This window comes from Suricata suricatta, chromosome 5 (genome assembly GCF_006229205.1).
Source record: "Suricata suricatta isolate VVHF042 chromosome 5, meerkat_22Aug2017_6uvM2_HiC, whole genome shotgun sequence".
Taxonomy (NCBI): Eukaryota; Metazoa; Chordata; class Mammalia; order Carnivora; family Herpestidae; genus Suricata; species Suricata suricatta.
The window spans coordinates 82,309,299-82,329,997 of record NC_043704.1 but is presented as its reverse complement, the minus strand read 5'-3'; the positions used below and the strand labels follow the sequence as shown (position 1 = coordinate 82,329,997).

Genomic DNA, 20,699 nt, shown 5'->3' with positions numbered 1-20,699 from the left:
TTATTATTATTATTATTATTATTATTTACTCTAAATTGGTAGGGTATGTATTGAAGATAAAAAGCTTTTGGAAAGGTAGCAGTGAAGCCTTGAGTGCTGGTTCAAGAGTTAAAAAGGTCCATATTTTATTCATTTAATAGATTCAGACTATGACCACAGTTTGAGGGAGGCTAGATCATCCTGCCACATCCTGCCTTCCAGCAAGAGGATGCTAGGGACAGTAGAGTTTGCAACCAGGTTTGCCCTTTTTTGCGCTTCTTCCCATAATAGACTTAGTGGCAGGGAAGGCAGCAGGGTATCTCTCCCTGCTGGGAAGAGCTAGCAAATTTTATTTAGGTCCTGCAAAAGCCAAGAAGGCCCTTCATGTTTGAGGGTTGGCTCTGTCTCTTCTCAGCTTGGATGTAAGGATTAACTCTTCATCAGAGAGGGGATTTCAAATTCCATGTTCAATTAAATTAAACTTGCCAATGTTCTTTTAAGCAACATATGTCCATCACTAGAAAGCACAGAGGTCCTGCCCTTGAGGGGTCACACAGGTGTGCACAGCTGCATTCTTGAAAAGCTTCGGCTAGTCTCTTACAAGTATTTGCCTCCTCGCTCCCTACCCTTGCCCTTGGGTCTTGATCCCTGGGAAAAGGCTCATGTCTGGTACAAATATTTGATAAAAGAATCATGGGAGAATCAGAAATGGTGTTAGAAGGCAGTAAATTCAGTACAAACACTTCTGCTAAGTTGTGTGTGTGTGTGTAAAGTAAGCATAGCTAGTCCTCGGACTCCGGAAACAGAAAAAGCCTACAGCAATCTGAGGCTTAACAGATGGATTTCAACAAATGGCATTAATCCTCAGAGGCTCTCCTTAAATACTGAAATAGGAACAGGATGGATTGCAGACTACAATTCCCAGAATGCTCAGTGGGGAAAATGAAGTGAGTGGAGCAGCGTATGATGGGATGTGTATTTCGTGTAGAGCTGAAAAAGGCCACTCCTATCCCTCCCCAAGGCACTCCTACTCCGCCGCAGGCAGTCGGTCCTTGTAGTTTTGTTAAACTCAGGAAGCTTAAAATTGTAAGCGAGAAGGCGGAGGGGCTTGACGGTATATGTAGTCGGCTCGGTCATCCAATGCGCACGCGCAACTGTGGTCGGGGCGGGGCCGCGGCACTGCGGTGAAAGCCGAGACAAGCGGGCAGGCGAGCAGGGGGCGGGCGGACATCTTGGGATCTGGAGAGTGGCCGGGCAGGCCGAGCAGGGGGCCGTGGACGCCAGGTGAGCTCGGGATCTGGCCAAGGGTGAGGGAGGACTCCTACCCCGCTGCCCAGCTTCGCCCTTCCCTGCACTGCGCTACGCGGAAAGCTGCCCACACCCGGGAGTGGCCTCAGCCTTCAGATCGGGAGGGAGCTGACGGCGGGGCGGGGGCGCCCGGGGCGCGGTTGCAGTACTAGCTGGGAGCGTCGCCCTCCACCTGACCCGTCCGAGACTCCCGTAAGAGGGAGGAATCCTTCTAGAGGGGGCATTCCGCTCGGCGCCCCCCTCCCCGGGGTCGTGACAACCTCCCTGCCCCTTGGCGCCTCCTCTCAGCGCAAGGACAATTCCCCCATCCCCTAGGACAGTGACACCCCCTTTGCCTCCTCCTTGGACTGTGACAAGTCTCCCACCGTGCGGCGGCCCCTCCCCCCAGTTGAGTGACACCCCGCGGCTCTTTTTTTCTCAGTCCTGTGACAGCCCCCGCACCCCCGTGGAGCCATATTTTTTTCCACGATGTCTTCCTCCCCAGGGCGAAAACCCCACCAGTCCGTCATACCGCTGCACTTAAACCCCAAAGCAGGTTCTTTCCCCTAGCTTTCCTTTATTCACCACTGTCAGTCTCTCCCTGCTGTTTTTCCTCGTCAGAGCCTTGACCTTTGCCACACTGGAAACTCCTTCCTCCAGATGCCCCCATCACCCCTGTCTCTGCTGCGGGCTTACCTGAGTAGACCGCCTGGCTGTTTCTGCCAGTCTTTCCCCTTAACTCATTACTCCATTCCTGTCCTGGGACCCACCGCTGCTGCCCTGGTGTTCTGAGGTCCCTACCACTCAGTGAACTTGCGTCTTTGCCCAGGGCTCTAAACTCCATTTTGCATTTCTTCTCCCAGCCTCTTTGGACTGAGGGATGGAATGTGTCCACCACCACCTTGAGAGACCTCTCACTGAGTTTGGGAGACCCTGGTGGCTGCAGTAATCCGCTTTATTTTCCAGCCTAGAAAAGTCTGCTAAACTCCCTCCGCCCTGTGAAAATTAATACCAGAGCTAATTCAGGAAATTTAGAACTAAATTAACACTTTTTCTCCTTGTAAACAGTCTAAATTAGTTTGACCTAAATAATTTGGATAATTCACATATTCTGCCCCTTATTTATAGGTTACTTAGGCCAGAAATGAGTTCTGTCATGGGGTCTGGAATTAATAGAATTTCAGCCAGATAGATCTCTTCTTTTTATGAACCTATATCCCCACCTCCGTAATTGTATTGCATTTGGGAGCTGAGAGGGATCCTCCCTTTTTAGAAGAGAGATAGTTAAAAATAACTAATAAGAAGCTTGGGTCATTAAAGTGTAGTCTGCCAGGGCTGGGGCCTTTCTCTCTGCTTTTTTGCCTGCTTATCTGACTGCCCGGGATTGGTTGGAACTGTGCTCCTGGGTCTGTGTCAGGGCCTAAGGCCTCCCTTCTCTCCTCCCCACACCCTGCACACCCTTTCCTGGAATGTTTAGATTTCTGTGAATTAGAGAGCCGCAGGTTCAGGCCCTGCTGCTTCTCAGAAGGGTAGTGGAGCCTGAGAGACTGGGTCTTCCTAAAGCTGTGCCTGGGGGCCCCAGGCCTGAACCAAGTGGAGTAATTCCTACCGCCATTCCTGCAGCCGCAGGCAGGCCTTCCCAGTGACTCACCGGCTTCAGCCTGAGTGAGAGCCTGCACAGGAAGGGGCCAGAATGAATCCTTGCTGAGTTGAGCACTGTGAAGAGGGGGAGGGGGCTACTTTCTGGGCTCAGCCCCAGAAAAGGGAGGGTCAAAATGGCCTTAGAATCCTGGACCCAAGTCCTTCTCTATTTCTTTCTTCTTTCCAGTGTGAGATAAACAGGAACTGGAGCCTGGCTAAGGGGAGGGGCATGCCTGGGAGGGCTGCAGGGTCACTTACTGGAGGGTTGAGTCAGGAAAAAAAAGCTGAGCCAGTGACCTGCACAGCCCCACTGGGGATGTTGGCAGAGGTTCTGAGGCCTTCCCTTACCCTGCCTCCGCCTGTCCTAGGTCTGTTCTCAGAGCGATGGGCCTTGGAGACTGAGCTGCCGCCATGATAGGAGGCTTATTCATCTATAATCACAAGGGGGAGGTGCTCATCTCCCGGGTCTACCGAGATGATATCGGGTGAGTCCCCTGGCTGAGCCAGCTGTGCCCCTACCCCTCATCCTTCCTCCCCAGCATGCAGGACCAGGTCTGTTCCTACCAGAGACTTGACTTGGGCCACCCCTGTCTCTTGCTGCATTCTAGAAGCTCAGCTAATACAACCTGGTTCCTATTAGGTCTGGTGGTGTTGGCCTGGCAGCCAGTTACTGGCTGATAGGTAGGACCTGTGGAATAGTCTTGGGATCTCTTGCCCTTCCTACCTTCTGCTTCCTTTAATGACAGACCTAGTTGCTCAAGATGAGTGCTTTTGCCCTGGCAGATTGATTCCTCCTTTAAGGAGGAAAGGAGATCTTTCTCCCGGGGGTGGAGTCGGCCAGGCTAGAAGTACTAGTCCATCTAAGACTTGCTCTTAGAAGCCCTTCTCTTATTGAGAGCCTTCACTGGATTCTCCTGAAAGCCTCTCCACGCTGCCAAATCCTCTCCCACTCCCTTTTTCAGGAGGAGGCAGGCTGCTGACTCAGCTGTTTTCAGTTCCTCTGGGCCACTCCTGGAAGAGAGGTTGTGAGCAAGCCTGGGTCACTGAGGGAAGGACAGGGAAGCCATGTGGCCCTTTTTGGCCTATCAGAGTAGGTCTGGAATAGCCTCTTGTTCTGAGTCCCTCAAACTTTAACAAGGCGGCACAGCCTGCCTTCTCATTCTGCCCCACCCTGCACCCCACTGTTCTTTCCTGAGTGAGGGCACATGTCCTAGCCTTGGCAGCTCTAATGAGATTAGGCTTCTCTGGTTCTCACTGCCCTGTTTTTCTTCCTCTAAGAGCTTAGGATAGACAGTTACAGCATGGGCCTTCTGCAGTGCCCTACCTAGCTCCTTGGCTCCCAGCTCCCTGGCTAGTGGGCTGGCCTGGCCTTTGTGGCTGTTTGTCCACTGGCTGGTAATGGGGCATGAGCTAGAGTTGTGGCAATGCCTGGCTTGCTTGAACCTGGCTGGCTATACCTGTAAGCACCCCACTCCTGCCCTGGATGGAGCTGCTTAAGCCAGGGCACATACCTTGCATGCCTTGTGATGCTCCCCCTCTCCCCGCCCTGCTGCCTGTTGCTTGTCTGCTTCACCTCATGGTGTGTGCTGCCCACCCCAGTGTGTTGTGTGTCTAATCCTCTCTCTCGTTGCTGTCACTCTCCTCCTCTTGCTGGCGTCATTTCTCTCATCCCATCTCATTGGCTGCCGTAGCAATAGGTAAGCAGCCTATCAAGCTGCCGCCCAGGCACAGGTGGGTGGGGGGCCCTGCCCCCCATCATTGTTTTTTTCATCTGTTTTCATTTCCCAAACACACCCTGGAATTGGATCCTGGACAGGAATGAATGGCCCAGCTCCATGGCCCCTCAGTCCTTTTTCCTCGGTAGATCAGAGCCTTCTTTGAAGTCATGCTGACTTTGTCTAACTGGTGGAATCACAAGTGGGAAAACTGGAAAAGAAGCAGAGTCTCTCTTTCATTTGGGCCTGAAGCTTACTGAGAAGCTAGAGAGGTGGCAACTGGGAAATTGGGGCCAAGCCTGGATGTTAGGAACTTACCTCCTTAAGCCTGATGAATCTCACTTTATTACTACATCTATTCTCCTGTCATTGCCACTTGACTTCCCTGTCTATTCTTATGGCCTTTAGACACCAGCCCAGCTCTGACCCTACCCCTCTGCCTCTGCTGGGAGTCACAAGGGAACTGCCCCAGTGGTTTAGACAGTTGGCTTCAGAGTAGTCAGACTTAAGTAGTGAAGGGGAAGGGGGGATAGGGAGGGGGAGTCGTTAGCAGCTGTGGTTGATCCCTGTGGAGTGAGGTTTGCCTGGGTACTGAGCAGCCCTTGTGTACCCTTTTCCCTCAGGAGGAATGCAGTGGATGCCTTTCGGGTCAATGTTATCCACGCCCGGCAGCAGGTGCGCAGCCCTGTCACCAACATCGCTCGCACCAGTTTCTTCCATGTTAAGCGGTCCAACATCTGGTTGGCAGCTGTCACCAAGCAGAATGTCAATGCTGCCATGGTCTTCGAATTCCTCTATAAGATGTGTGACGTAATGGCTGCCTACTTTGGCAAGATCAGCGAGGAGAACATCAAGAACAATTTTGTACTCATATATGAGCTACTGGATGGTGAGGCTGGCAGGGCGGTGGGCCTAGGGTGGGGCTGAACCTGTGGGGCCTGGCCTGGAGGTAGGAGCAGGTGTGAACTCTATTTGGTCTTTTGAACCCTGAAAAGGCCAGCGAGTAGAGGTGGGAGAGGAGTCAGAGGACCAAAAGATCTTTCAAGGGGATAGGAACCTAACTGGGGCTTGGTAGCTGGACCTCCTGCAGTTAAGCACATTTCCCTTTCACCTTTGTGGTTTAGGCCTTAGTTCACTGACTGTCCTTCCAGCTTTCTGTGTTAACAGCTGCCTCTGAGCCTGGAGGACGGTGAGCTATTACCAGCTTCTGGGGTTGCATTATCGCTGTTCCTCTGTAGGGTGTGATTTAAGGGAATAGTCTTTCACCTTCCCAATGTCTGTCTGTTTTCTAAGGACTCAGCGCTTCCTGATCTCTCATTCACTGGCCATAAGATTCTTCTGCTGATTTTCTCTGTGGAAAAAAAAAAATCTGACTTATGGTTTCTTATAAAGCACAAGTCCCAGAGTAAATGCTACAGAGCAAGAGGACATTGCTGCGATGATCCCACACTCTTCTGGAGCAGTCCTGGCCAGATATGTCCAGGCCACGGGAGGGATTAGACTAAAGGAGCCTTCAGCTTCTTCCAGGAGCTGATGGATCCCTTCCTTTTGCAGAGATCCTGGACTTTGGCTATCCACAGAATTCAGAGACAGGAGCACTGAAAACCTTCATCACTCAGCAGGGTATCAAGAGCCAGGTACTCAGTTGTACAGCCACAGCCAGGGTGGGGCCCATCCTCCTTGAGCCCCCTGAGCCTGTCCCAGCTGACTCAAGTACCCGCCTCTGACAGGAAATACTGGCCTGAGCCCTTTGCCATGATTGCAGGCCTGTTTTGCTGTATGTAGCCCTCCACCCCAGGAGCAGCCAACTCAGCATCTCTGTTACTGGGAATATAGTTCAAGCAGTTTCCTTCTGCACTGGGGGAAGGAAGGGTGTGGGCTGCTCTGGAGGCCTGGTGTTCCTCAGGAGGAGAGCGTGGGCCCTCCTCCAGGAACCAGGCCTTATAGCTGCCTTCTCCTTCTTTTCTGCCTGCCTCTTCCCATCTGTGCTCCCCTACTGCTTCCTGTGGGCATCACATTGGCCCTTTGGCCTCCAGCATCAGGTAAGCTATTCCCTCAGCTTCCACCTTTACAGCTTTGCTCCAGCTCTCTTCAGGCCCTGCAGCATGGAGCTCATGGGAAAGATGAGTTACAGGGTGGGGACCACAAGGGAGGGGGGATGAGGGGAAATGATGATAGAGTGGGGATAGAAACAGGATGATTAAAGGTAGAGAGGAATGAAGCCATTAGTGTTTGTCTCTGTCCCCCATGTAGACAAAAGAAGAACAGTCCCAGATCACCAGCCAGGTGACCGGGCAGATTGGCTGGCGGCGGGAGGGCATCAAGTATCGCCGGAATGAGCTCTTCTTGGATGTGTTGGAGAGTGTGAACCTTCTCATGTCCCCACAGGGTGAGGGCCCTCTCGTGATGAAGCTGGAGGGGCAGGACCAGGGCAGGATCCTTGTCCTGACTCAGATATTCCCATTTATCTATCACCAGGGCAGGTGTTGAGTGCCCACGTGTCAGGCCGGGTGGTGATGAAGAGCTACCTGAGTGGCATGCCGGAGTGCAAGTTTGGGATGAATGACAAGATTGTCATTGAGAAGCAGGGCAAAGGCACAGCTGATGAAACAAGCAAGAGGTGCCTGAGGCTGGGTTGCTGGTGGGAGAGGGTGGACCTTGGAGGGCTGAGTAGGGCCTGGTGAATCACAGGTTCCTCCTGGATATCATTTCTTTCAAGCTCTTGACATCTGTGCTTAAGAGAGATGAGGGGATTGTCCTCATCCTACTAAAAGAGTAGGCCCCTTTGTTTGATCCTCAGGACCAAGACTTTTCTATAACATACTGATGGCCTCTGTCAGTGTACCTGAAACCTCTGGGTCCCAAGCAGCAGAGTTCTCCAGAAATTGTGATCTTGCAAAGCTCCTACTCATCCCTAAATTGGCAGCCGGGACCCCTGAGTCAGACAGTTATGTTCTGTTAGCTTCCCACAGTCTGTAGTGCAAGCTTTATTCAGGATGTAGCAGCCTTTGGGGGTGGGATAGGTTCCCAGCCCTCTCTCTTCTGCCACTCTTCTGTACCAATGAGGAAACCTTCTGCCCCTGCTCACAGTGGGAAGCAATCAATTGCCATTGATGACTGCACCTTCCACCAGTGTGTGCGACTCAGCAAGTTTGACTCTGAACGCAGCATCAGCTTCATCCCACCAGATGGAGAGTTTGAGCTCATGAGGTACCACTGGGGTGTGAAGAGGCAAGGGGTGCTGCTGGCATAGAGGGGGAAGAGGGAGGAGAACAGGCTCTGTTGTGCCAACCTTGCTCCCCACCCCTAAAGGTATCGCACCACCAAGGACATCATCCTTCCTTTCCGGGTGATACCACTAGTGCGGGAAGTGGGACGCACCAAGCTGGAGGTCAAAGTGGTCATCAAGTCCAATTTCAAGCCCTCATTACTGGCTCAGAAGATTGAGGTGAAAGCAAGGGACTTGGGGAGGAGGAAATACTGTCTCCAGATAAAGGTAGCTGATGTCAGGGCTTGACAGAGCTCTCTGACAGGTATATCACTTCTAGGTGAGGATCCCAACCCCACTGAACACAAGCGGGGTACAGGTGATCTGCATGAAGGGGAAGGCCAAATACAAGGCCAGCGAGAACGCCATCGTGTGGAAGTGAGTCTCCTTCACAAGGTCACTACAGGGCTTAAGATGCCTTCATGTACCCTCTTGAGTTTTATCTTCATCCTCTTGCATGTGTGTGTGTGTGTGTGTTTGTGTGTTGCACGGGTGGGGGGGTACCTGTCTACTTCTGCAGGAGCCTCTGCTTATTTTGTCACCTGTGTAACCTCTATGTGAATGCGCACATGACTGTTCTTGGGTGCGTGTGTGCATTTAGTTATCAAAATACTTCAGGGTTTCCCTATTTGCCCTTGTAACTTCTCTGTGAAATATAGAGAGCAAGGGATAGCATGCTTGTGTATCGAGGCTAAAATTGCAGCCCACGATGATAAAGGAATAGCTGAACCAAGATTCCATAGCAAGTCATTGTCAGGGCCTCACCACATTTCCTATCCTACCACCTCCCACAAGCTCCTCTGTTCCCTTCCCCCCACGCCTCCAGAAAGGGCACCATCCACCTTGAAACTCCTCCAAGCTATCGGGGCACTTGCTGCTCATTGCCCCTCTGTTCCTAGGATCAAGCGTATGGCAGGCATGAAGGAATCGCAGATCAGCGCAGAGATTGAGCTTCTGCCCACCAATGACAAGAAGAAATGGGCCCGACCCCCCATTTCCATGAACTTTGAGGTATGGCAAAGGGGAGGCCTAGAGCCATGGCAATGTATGCTAAAAAAGATCTTAGGATTGTCCAGGTCACCTTCTGTACCTGCAGATGAGACCTAGAGAGGGGAAAGTGACTTTTAATTCAAAGACCCATTTCTTCCCCCTTAGGCCTCTTATTAGAAATTGCTACTCAAAATGACAAAAAAAAAAAGAAAAGAAAATCTGTGACATTTAAAGTTTGTCGTAAAACAATTTTTTGGAAAAATTTAGATTGAATACCAGATAAGACCCAAAGTTTATTTACACACAGGAGATTGGACCAGCTTTGCTTTGCACATGTTAGACATACAATTTTCTCCACTTTATTTTTTAAGCCCATAATATTCAGCAGAATAAGTGTGTTCTAAGGTGGGTCTTTGGTTGCTGCATCCTGCTGATTAAAGGAATTGATTCGAGTTATCACAGGCAGTGCCTGACTTCAAACCCAAATGATTTTACTTACTAATTTTAGATATTCTTTAGTAACCTCTTAAGACCCTTCTTAAGCTTCCTCTAGCTTCTTTCAGGACTCCGATCATTCAAACACCTATAGCAAAGAGAGATGAAGTAGGGCAGGGCTACAGAACTTCCCAGAAGAGAGCAGCTGTCAGAGGAAGACCAAATTCCTAACTGGAGCTGTCCTTTGCCCAGGTGCCATTCGCGCCCTCTGGCCTCAAGGTGCGCTACTTGAAGGTGTTTGAACCGAAGCTGAACTACAGCGACCATGATGTCATCAAATGGGTGCGCTACATTGGCCGCAGTGGCATTTATGAGACCCGCTGCTAGCTGCCTAGGAAGCAGCTAGCCTGCCTCCCCACCCACCCTCTTCCACAGGTCTGGGTGTCCCCAGGCCACCACACTTCAGCGTCTCCTCCCTCCTGCTTTGCTGCCTTCCCTTTGCACCAGCCCCTGAGTCTAGGTCTGGACCAACCACATTGCGAATGGGACTGGTGGAGCAGTCCCTGGGCTCCCTGGGCAGGGTGGTTTTTGGGGTTCCTACTCCACCATGCATCTGTCTGTCCTGGCCCAATGCCAGGCTCTGTGTTCTGTGACCAAAGCCAGATGGGCTCCCTCTCCTCCCCTCCCCCATGGCCACATCTCTCTGGAGTGGGAGGGTTGGCTGCCCCTCACCTCGGAGCTCCCCGAAAGGCCAGTAACGGATCCCCAGCCCTCAGTCCCTACTCTGCTTTGGGATAGTGTGAGCTTCATTTTGTACACGTGTGACTTTGTCCAGTTATAAACCTAATAAACTCTGTAGAGCGGAGTTGCTAAGTGTTGGTGCTGGAGCTATGTGGGGAGGGGAACTGATGGGATTGCTCTTCCCAAATTTTACACTGCCTACTGTAAGTAGAATTTTATATCCTGAGCGCTCTTAAGGCTTTTCTCTGTTGTTAGGCTCCCTTGAGGTTATCTAGGCCCTTATCCTGACTGGTATCTGTCTCCCATCTCAGAACACGACCTCAAGGGCAAGCAGCTCCACCTGGACCCAGTTTCCTGAGGGTAGAGATTCTTTCCCTAATGACCTTCCAGTTTTAGGCAGGTATTTTCTAAGTAGCAGAGATTAGGCGAGGTTTACCTATGTTTTTTCCCCCACCATTTTGAGAAACTCCTCTCTCAGGTCTGTCTTGCCAATTACCCAGGCTTCCCAAATATTGGTGACTGGTAAAAGGGATTCTCCTTTCTGTAACTTCCCCTCTGCAAAGAATCTTGTGATGAGCTAGTCCTTAGGAGTATTCCATACCCTTCTGGTGTGTTGGGGCAGATAGAAGAGCAAAACTGCCTTCACCAGTTTTCCCTTGTTTGGCTTCAGCCATTTTAAATCTATTAGAGAAAATTTCAAATTTAAACAGAAGTATTAAGATATATATAGTAAACCCTCATCCAACTTATCAACTCATGGCCAGTTTCTTAGTATCATGTGATCTGTGTTCACAATCTAAGAGTCCTGTGGTATTTTTTAACAACTTGTATCGATCTAAACAAGGTCCATTGGGGTCAGTGAATGCTTTTAAACCTTATAAACTACAGGTTCTCTCCCAGTTCTTGCAATGTTGTTGAAGTAACCAGTTTGTAGTTTCCCCACCAGAATTCCTCTTTTCCTCTGTTGCCTATAAAGTGGTTGTTTGCTCTAGCAGCTTAACTTTTTAAACTTTAAATAGCAGGATTTATCCTTCCCCATGGCAAAAGGATGATGGATCTTGGGTGAAAATTTTAGAGCCAGGTTGGTAGAATATTCACATTAAATGTAAAGCAGCAACATCTGGGGGAAATTCCTAACTTTCCAGGGAATTGGTGAAAGGAAGTAGCTTTTTACAATCATTTAACTGAGCTTCCTGATGCAGAAAAGTCCGCTTTTGGTGTAGGTAGGGAATAAATATCCTTGAATTTACACAAGCCTTTGTCGATTTGGTCTTCCTGCCTTTTGGTGGTGAGAGAGCTTGGACCCTGCAGTGATGTTAGGACTGAGTGAGAATAATTCGCGTAGGATTGCTGAGCTGTCAGGTGAGAGAACAGAGTGCTGCTCCGGGGCGGCCTGTAGGACCTGGGGACCGGAACAAAACCTGTGAGCCATACATTACTGCGCAGGGCGCTTCTGAAAGCTCAGGAACGAGTGTGAGTCAGCAAACCTCTCGGAGGGCTCCAAAAGGGACCCGGCTGGGGGCGCTGCGACGGACGCACCTCAAGGGAACGCAAACACTAGCGAGGCCCTAGTACTTTATCAACCGCCGGACCATCAGTGTCTCGAGTCCAGATAAACCGCGAGGTTCCCCGCACCCTGCCCCGCCTCCTCCCGGAGCTCCACCTCCCAGAAGGCAGTGAGAGCCGCACATGTGGCTAATTTTTCAGTGGAAACGTGTTTGCGCAAGCGCAGAGAGAGTAGCCCTAGCATAAACTCTAAGCGGCGCTTGCGCACGGTTCCTCCAGCCACGATCACCCGGTCCACCGGATTCCAGGCACTCCGCGCCTTTCTTACGTCACCACTACGCATGCGCTTTGGGAGGAGGCGTGCACTGTTGGGAGACCGGCCAGAGGCGGGTCTTGGCCGAGGTCTAACGGCGCCTGCGCGGACGGGAGCCCGACTGGAACATGGCGACTTGCGCTGAAATCCTGCGGAGCGAGTTCCCTGAAATTGACGGACAGGTCTTTGACTACGTGACGGGTGAGCGGAACCGAATCAACGCACTGGGGAATCGGAAATGGAAGTCATTAGGGGAAAGACTAAGGGAGGGCAGTGTCGGGGATCGCTGCTAGGCCTTTCCTCTGCGTGACCTCTTGTCCCGAGAGCCCGTTAGGTCTGGAGCCCTGACTGGGGCCGCGGTTGGGGGACTAAAACTGCTTGTATCTCCACCATATCCGCTCTCTTCCTCGACCTGCCACGCCCGGCCTAGGCGTCTTGCACAGCGGCAGTGCAGACTTCGAGTCTGTGGATGATCTGGTGGAAGCGGTGGGGGAACTGTTGCAGGAGGTGTCCGGGGACAGCAAGGATGACGCGGGCATCAGGGCTGTGTGCCAGCGCATGTACAACACTTTGCGCCTGTAAGTGCCTGGGAGGGTTGGGGCGTGACGGGAGGGCGGACGGTGGGGAGACAAGATGTAAGGGAAGAAGGTCTGATGGTCATAGATCTTTTTATTCAACTCCTAACTCTATGCTTTCTGTTCCTACCCTGAAGGGCTGAGCCACAGACCCAGGGAAACGGCCAGGTGCTCCTAGACACCCCCATCCAGTTGTCAAAGATAACAGAAAACTACGGTAAGAATGAGGGAAGATTGAACTAGTTGCCCTCTGCCCTTGTCTCAGCCTTCACCCCCTACCCAGGCATCTGTCCCCTAGAGCCCAGGACTCCTGGGCTTTCCACAGGACAAGGTTGAAGAAGCTAGTTAATGTCTTTACTAAGGGCAAGAGGCCACAGATGAAGGGAGTAGGATTGGACAGTTCTCCAAGCTCTTAGGTAGGGTAGTAAGAATATAGGTGTTGGAACTGGACAGACTTGAGATTACTTCCCAATATTCTGATTTCCTAACCAACTGCATGATCTTTTAGGAGTTGCTTATCTGCCCTAATCTCTCTACTGTCAATGTGGAAGGTGTTTTTTGGTTTTGTTTTGTTGAAGAGTTGGGAGGATGACAGTTGTTTCTGGGATTGTAAGGCTTTCCTTTAAATGTCTATGTCTGTGTCTCCTTCATATTAGTTACTCAAAATGTTAGTTTCCCTTCCCTCAGGAAGAAGGTGACTGCTTTTCTTATCGCTTACAGACTGTGGCACCAAACTTCCAGGACTGCTAAAGAGGGAACAGTCCTCGGTGAGGAGGGGGAAAAAACGGTGGAGGCTGTGTCTGTGATGAGGGTGGGGAGTTGACTGTCTTTAAATATTGGAGGATCTTTCTGGGGAACTTCTGATTAAGTCTTTCTCTGAAAGCAGGGTAACTTAATTCTTAGTTCTTTCTGAGGCTACAACCTAGGCTGAAATGGTTGTGTTTGGACCTTCAGACAGTGAATGCAAAGAAGCTAGAGAAGGCTGAGGCTCGACTGAAGGCAAAGCAGGAGAAGCGCTCTGAGAAGGACACACACAAGACCAGCAGCCCTCTGTGAGTTTAGTAAGAAGGGCTGAGAATAGAACAGAGCAGTCTCTGTTGGGATAGAAGGGTGGCTGGGAGTGCTAAAAGCTATCCATTTCTTCCTTTGAAAGAGTCTTGGAAGAGGCATCAGCCAGCCAGGCAGGCAGCAGAAAGGAGAGTCGGTTGGAATCATCTGGCAAGAACAAGTCCTATGATGTTCGAATTGAGAACTTTGATGTGTCTTTTGGCGATAGGTGAGGGAGTGGCAGTGGGGGGGTGACTTTTTTCTTTTTCCAGTTAAAGGAGAATTTGGATAGATGGAATGGGGGTTAAAATAACACTAGGTTTATGTTGTTAAACTTGCTGCGTACCTGTCTCTAGAGCAGCACCCTAGTTTTCTTCCTGCTACCCCTGCAGGGTACTGCTGGCTGGGGCAGATGTGAACCTGGCGTGGGGCCGCCGCTATGGACTAGTGGGTCGAAATGGGCTGGGGAAGACAACACTCCTGAAGATGCTGGCCACTCGGAGCCTGCGGGTTCCAGCACACATTTCCCTGCTGCATGTGGAGCAGGAGGTTGCTGGAGACGACACCCCTGCCCTGCAGAGTGTGCTAGAGAGTGACACTGTGAGAGAGGACCTTCTGCGGAGGGAGCGGGAGCTCAGCGCCCAGATTGCCACTGGCAGGTAAGGGCTCCAAAATAGGCACTAACCAGCAGCTACAGTTCTTCACAGAGTGCCTGTCATACTGCCATAATCCATAACTTGCATGCCCGTCCTAGGAAGCAGCAGAGCTTAGAACTTGGCTCTGCGGGGCTGTATAGCCCTGTTCCTTCTGCAGTGCCCAGTGCCCCCACTGTCTTGAGCAGGTTCTTCCTGTACTCTATTCCTGTCCTGGCAACCGGGCAGTCGGCAGCCTGCTTTTCAGCTGCATAGGCTGCAGGACATTCTCCCGAGACTGCCTGCATTCCGGCTGAGGGCTCTTCCTCCCATTCCCACTTCAGGGCTGAGGGCTCAGAAACTGCACAGTTGGCGGAAATATATGCCAAATTGGAGGAGATTGAGGCTGACAAGGCACCTGCCAGGTATTTAAAATTCCCCTTCCCTCCTTCAGATTTCACCTTTCCATTCTGTTGCCTGTTCCAACTGGGTTCTTCTATTTCTTCACCTCTAGGGCATCAGTCATTCTTGCTGGGCTTGGCTTTACCCCTAAAATGCAGCAGCAGCCCACCCGGTGAGTGGCCCTTGCAATTCTTGGTTATGAACACTGTTGGCTTTGCCTCTACCTGTCCTGGTGAACACCTCCAGCTGATGTGATCTGTGTTTCTTCAGGGAGTTCTCAGGTGGTTGGAGAATGAGACTGGCTCTGGCCCGGGCCCTGTTTGCTAGGTGAGTCTCCTTGGCCTGGAGGGGCCCATGAATACTGTGTAGGATGGGCCTTGGTTCATGGGAGGTCATGAGCTGCTGACCTAAAACCTCAAGGCTTGCATTCTTTTCTATAGGCCAGATCTTCTGCTCTTGGATGGTGAGTTTGAAATGGGGACCCTGACTTTGGAGCAGGGAAGGATGGCAGCATCCAAGTTCTCTAGCCCTTCAATCCCAAATGTGGCCTCTCCAACTTTTCTAGAACCCACAAACATGCTGGATGTAAGGGCCATCCTGTGGCTGGAGAATTACCTGCAAGTGAGTGCCTATAGGTGCTGGAGGAGGTCTAAGGAAGCTCTGCCGCTAAGGCACCAGTGAGGTTGGGGGGATGGTGCTGGAAGTTGATTGCCCTCCCAAACTGGGCCTGTCATCCTGTGACCCCTCAGACATGGCCCTCTACGATCCTGGTTGTCTCCCATGACCGCAACTTCCTGAATGCCATAGCCACAGACATCATCCACCTACACAGCCAGCGGCTAGATGGCTACCGGGGAGACTTTGAGACGTTCATCAAGAGCAAGCAGGAGCGGCTGCTCAACCAGCAGCGTGAATATGAGGCACAACAGCAGTATCGCCAGCATATCCAGGTGTGGGGGCAGACAGGACTGGGGGCCCATGGGTATTAGACTTTGTAAGAATAAGGGAGCCTGACCAGTGTCTGCACTCATCCACCCACAGGTTTTCATTGACCGATTTCGCTACAACGCCAACAGAGCTTCTCAAGTGCAGAGTAAACTCAAGATGCTGGAGAAGCTGTGAGTACAGTGCCCTTGAATAGGCCCTGACTCTTGTTCCCTTAATTTTTCCCCTCATTTTGCAGGGTTACCCTTGCTCTCCCATTCTAGGTCTCCCCTTTTCTAGAAACCAACTTTAATCTCCTCTTCAACAGGAAAGCAGAGTATTTTACACTGATGCTGTAAATGAGTCTTGTCCCCACAGGCCTGGGCAACCACTAACTCTTTTTCTGTTTCTAATGTATTTGCTTATTCTGGATATTTTATTTTATTTATTTATTATTATTTTAATTTTATTTTTAAGAGACAGAGCATGAGCAGGGGAGGGGCAGAGAGAGAGGGAGACACAGAATCTGAAGCAGGCTTCAGGCTCTGAGCTGTCAGCACAGAGCGTGATATGGGACTCAAATCTACAAACTGTGAGATCATGACCTGAGCCAAAGTTGGAAGCTTAACCAACTGAGTCACCCGAGGTGCCCCTGGATATTTTATATAAATGAGATGTTTTGTGTCTGGCTTATTTCACTTAGCATAACATTTTTGAGGTTCATTTGTGACGTAGCATGTATCGGTGCTGTCTGCTTTTCAATGGCCAGATAATATTTCATTGTAAGGATATACAGCATTTTGTTCATTGATTCATCAGTTGAGGGGTATTGGAAGTGTTTCTGGTTTTGGCTCTTATGAAAAACAGTGCTCTAAACATTTCTGTACAAGTTTTCATATGGACAGATGTCTTCAATTCTCTTGGGTATATACCTCGGAGTGGAGTTGCTGGGTTACAAGATAATTCTATGTTTAGCTTTTTTGAGGAACTGCCAAACTGTTTTCTAAAGCAGCTGTACCATTTTATATTTCTACCAGCAACGTATGAGGGTTTCAATTTCTCTACATCTTTGCCAATACTTATCTGTCTTTTTAATTTTGGTCACATAGTGGGTGTGAGTGACAGCTCACTGTGGTTTTGACTTGCATTTCTTTAATGACTAACAATGTTGAACATTGGGGGTTTAATCTAATAGCAGCCTTTCTAGAAGTGCCGGTGCGAGGTGGGGGAGGGAGTACAAAACTTATGTTTTTGTGACATGAAATATTTATCATGATGTATTAACTGGAAGGTCAAAAATCTACAGAAAGGGACATTGTGAACTGAAAGAAGGTACTCTAAAATAAGAATGGGGTTGGGGCACCTGGGTGGCTCCATTGGTTAAGCCTCCAACTTCGGCTCAGGTCATGATCTCATGGTTTGTGGGTTCGAGCCCCACATTGGGTTCTGTGCTGACAGCTTGGAGCCTGGAGCCTGCTTTGGATTCTGTGTCTCCCTCTCTTTCTGCCCCTTCCCCTTCTCACGCTGTCTCTCTCTCCTTCAAAAATAAATGAATGTTTAAAAATTTTTTTTAAGTTTAAAATAAGAATGGGATCTGGATTGTAGAAGTACAAGTATTTTCTCTGAACATCTCTTACTTGTGAAGTAAGAACAAAGTTATATTTTAAAGCCATAAATTTAGTCTGCCTGCCCCCTCTCTCTTCAGACCAGAACTGAAACCTGTGGACAAGGAATTGGAGGTGGTGATGAAGTGAGTGCTGGGCCCAGGGGCTGGTGGGGAGCTCTTGCTTCGGGCCGCCTCCGTGTTCCTCACCACCACCTCCTGCAGGTTCCCTGATGGGTTTGAGAAGTTCTCACCGCCAGTTCTACAACTAGATGAGGTGGATTTCTACTATGATCCTAAGCATATCATCTTCAACCGTCTTTCTGTCTCTGCTGATCTCGAGTCCCGCATTTGTGTGGTATGATTACTGTTTCTCTGTTCTGTGAGCTGGGACGCTCCCACCCCATCACGTGGTGTGGATTGGGCCAGATCATCTGGCTGCAAAGGGAAGTGGTATACAGGAGCAAGGGTGGGCCTGGGCCAAGGGCTTTGCTGTACTTCCCTGCAGAGATAGGAAGCCTGATTGTGGTATTTTTATGAATACTTGGAGCAAGACTTTATCTTACTAGTCTTAGCTCTGAGTTTTCTCAAACCATGGAACATGGAAGAGAGATCAGATCTCAGGTATTGACTCTGCCTGTTGTTAGCTTGGTTACAAAGTGGAGATAACACCTGCCTCACTCAGTTATTGGCAGGATTAAATCCCCTGCACTTAATAGGTATTCAGGTGTCCATTCCCTTTATATCTTTACTAGTTCCTTCATATTTCTGTAGAGTTCCTTAATATTTTTTAGTTGTTGAAGGAGTCATTGGTCAGAACCAGTTCAGTTCTCATCTCCTTCCCTTTGGTGTCCCACACATGTCCACTTTTTAACATTCCCATGGTTCTTTTTATAGGTTGGGGAGAATGGCGCTGGTAAGTCTACCATGCTGAAGCTGCTTATGGGGGACTTGGCGCCTGTCCGGGGCATCAGACATGCTCACAGGTAAAGCTTCCACTCCCCAATTGCTCATACACTGTAGCTACACTCCTTTATGGTCCTTGCCTTCCATCCCCTCTTTCCACCTTCATTTCTGCCTGTAGAAATCTGAAGATTGGCTATTTCAGCCAGCACCATGTGGAGCAGCTGGACCTGAACGTCAGTGCTGTGGAACTGCTGGCACGCAAGTTTCCTGGTACCTTAGGGATTTGAGTCCAGAAAAGAGGTGACCCCTATGGCTAGGCCTGTCTTGGGGTGGGAGCGTGGAGCAGCGAGCCCCGAGTCTAAGTATAAGGACATAGGCATTTGGAGATAGGGCGGAGGGGAGGGTGAAGAGAGTAAGTTGGGTTAAGAACCCACTTGATGGGGTGAGGCCTATTTCAGGGCGGCCTGAGGAGGAGTATCGTCACCAGCTGGGCCGGTATGGCATCTCTGGAGAACTGGCCGTGCGCCCTGTTGCCAGCTTGTCTGGGGGCCAGAAGAGTCGGGTAGCCTTTGCTCAGATGACCATGCCCTGGTGAGCTCTTACCTTCCTCTCTACTCCTGTGTCCTTCTAGCCAAGTAGAAAATGTTTATCTTGTCTTCATATCAGAGGGGTTCATTTTCTCCCAACCCCCATAATTATCTACCTTCCTGGGTACTGCCTTCTAGCCCCAACTTCTACATCCTGGATGAACCCACAAACCACCTGGATATGGAGACGATTGAGGCTCTGGGCCGTGCTCTCAACAATTTTAGGGTGAGTGTGCCTTCATGCTGCCTGCTCCTCCCCAAGTGTCAGCACCCCCAAGGGCCTCCCTGAGTGCCTCCCGGTCTCCTCTCTTTCAGGGCGGTGTGATTTTGGTGTCCCACGATGAGCGCTTCATCAGGCTGGTGTGCCGAGAGTTGTGGGTGTGCGAAGGCGGTGGCGTCACCCGGGTTGAGGGGGGGTTTGACCAGTACCGCGCCCTTCTCCAGGAACAGTTCCGCCGTGAGGGCTTCCTCTAGGGTCACCAGGCGGAGGACTGTGCCCAGGACATGGACTGGTGTCTCAGACCCCTGGGCCACGATGTGGGCAACCATCGCCAGGCCACGGACTTCCCCCAACTTTGGGGACAGCCTTATTTCCAAATCTCCTTTTAACTGGAGCATCCTCTGCACAACCCAGGGAGCCCCATCTCAGTATCTATGAGGACTGGTCTTCAAGGGAAGGGGTGGGGGGTGCTCTCTGGTTATAAAATCCGTCCCCCTGCCGATGCCCCAGCTCTGACTGGGCTCCAAGTGGCTGCTGTGTAAATTAAATGTCCCCCTGCATCTCCCTGGCCTCATCTCTGCTGCTCACTGGCAGGGCTACAGTGCTTGCCCACTGTTAAGGGGTGTGGGCTCTGTGGTCTGGGCTTTTCTTAGAGCACTTGTATCAGCCACAGGGCCGAGTCCACGGCAGCACCAGTCTTGCTCTGGAAGGAGGCATCATTAAAGCCACTGGGGCTCAAAGGTCACCTGCCTTACTTTGGGTGGGCTGAGCTGGCGGAATGAAGGGCACTATATTACATCACTGGAGTGCTATTCCCTATAGCCCGAGCTCAGCCTCAGTGTTGAAGGGGGCTTGGTTTGTGCCGCCTTAGTCTCACTGTTTGGAGGAGTGAACCGGCCTCCAGCATAGTTTGTCAGCTCCTTAGTCAGCGGTCTCTAATGTAGGCTCATGCTGCTTTTCTGATCTGGACCCTCAGATGTAGCTGAAGAGAAACCAAGAACCGTCTTTGTCCCATTTTGCTTGGGTTGCTTCATGTTCTTTATTTTCCCTGCAACCTTGTGGGAGGGGCTTGGGGGTTGAATGGAAAGAAACAGCACTTTGTTTTTAAATCAAGCAATCTCAGGAGAGCAGTTGTTAAGCAGAGTAGTATGACATAAATATTGTTTCTTCTATATGTAATAGTTAGAAGACACTAAAATAGGAATATTGCTTTCCTCAAGGACAACAGAGAAACCAGAGTCAACAGAGGAACTTGTTGACTTCATGGAGAATTGCAGTCACAGGGCTCAACCTAAGATTTGTAGCCTCTGAGGCTATTGTGGTATGTAGGTAACTGGGGGGAAGAGTCTTTTGGGGGAAAGGGGAATGAAGTAAAAAAGGCTCTGTTTGCTACACAGCAGGTGCTGACAGACTCAGGAAGCTGGCCAGAGGGCCACTGTCAGCCTGCTTCCTCAGCCTCCCTCCCTCTTAGAAGTCCAGAGGTGTGCCAGCCACTCCTGTGGCCATGTGTGCCACTGAAGTCATGAGAGCCTCCTCACAGCCCCCACCACACTCCCCACCCTCAGGTCTGTAGGGGTGCCAGTTCGGGCCTTTCAGTGTAGGTTCTGTGCCTGCCTTTTGGCCAGGCTATCATCTCCTTTACCTCTCACTAATTTGTAAATCCCTATAGGAGTCCTCAATTTGTCAGTCAGTGAGAATGCCAGTGAAGAGTTTTGGGACAGTCTGCTTCTTTGGAAGTGGCTTTGTGTACAGAGAACAAAGACATTGGAGTTGGGCCTGAGATCAAGTCCCAGCCCCATCCCCAGTAATAGACGGGGCCACCAGTATTAGCCGGGTAACTACAGCAAATTACAACATTTTTGAACACCTTCCTACATAGTTTCCTTATAGGATGGTTGTGAGGTTTAGATGGCAAGCACGTAACACAG

The 20,699-nt window shown here is 50.5% G+C and overlaps 2 protein-coding genes across 5 annotated transcripts; both read left to right on the top strand.

Annotated features, from left to right (window-relative positions):
* The first annotated feature begins 1,175 nt into the window (after positions 1-1,175).
* Positions 1,176-10,180, top strand: AP2M1 (adaptor related protein complex 2 subunit mu 1). Of its 4 annotated transcripts, XM_029939773.1 has the most exons (13): positions 1,176-1,263; positions 3,276-3,392; positions 4,599-4,604; positions 5,246-5,511; positions 6,177-6,259; positions 6,659-6,664; positions 6,876-7,011; positions 7,101-7,242; positions 7,713-7,832; positions 7,935-8,070; positions 8,171-8,268; positions 8,790-8,901; positions 9,568-10,180. In XM_029939773.1, exons 2-13 carry the CDS (start codon positions 3,319-3,321, stop codon positions 9,700-9,702), a joined length of 1,314 nt encoding a protein of 437 aa, XP_029795633.1. In that variant the 5' UTR covers positions 1,176-1,263; positions 3,276-3,318; the 3' UTR covers positions 9,703-10,180. The 4 variants fall into 4 exon arrangements, with proteins under 4 accessions (XP_029795633.1, XP_029795634.1, XP_029795635.1 ...); XM_029939774.1 differs by lacking the exon at positions 4,599-4,604; XM_029939775.1 differs by lacking the exon at positions 6,659-6,664.
* Positions 10,181-11,953: 1,773 nt separating this feature from the next.
* Positions 11,954-19,511, top strand: ABCF3 (ATP binding cassette subfamily F member 3). Its single transcript, XM_029939771.1, has 21 exons — positions 11,954-12,076; positions 12,306-12,453; positions 12,588-12,667; positions 13,171-13,217; positions 13,405-13,502; positions 13,604-13,726; positions 13,890-14,156; positions 14,474-14,554; positions 14,644-14,703; positions 14,802-14,858; positions 14,972-14,994; positions 15,097-15,152; positions 15,281-15,481; positions 15,573-15,649; positions 17,161-17,205; positions 17,284-17,416; positions 17,956-18,044; positions 18,143-18,234; positions 18,423-18,555; positions 18,690-18,777; positions 18,867-19,511. Exons 1-21 carry the CDS (start codon positions 12,004-12,006, stop codon positions 19,023-19,025), a joined length of 2,130 nt encoding a protein of 709 aa, XP_029795631.1. The 5' UTR covers positions 11,954-12,003; the 3' UTR covers positions 19,026-19,511.
* The last annotated feature ends 1,188 nt before the right edge of the window (positions 19,512-20,699 follow it).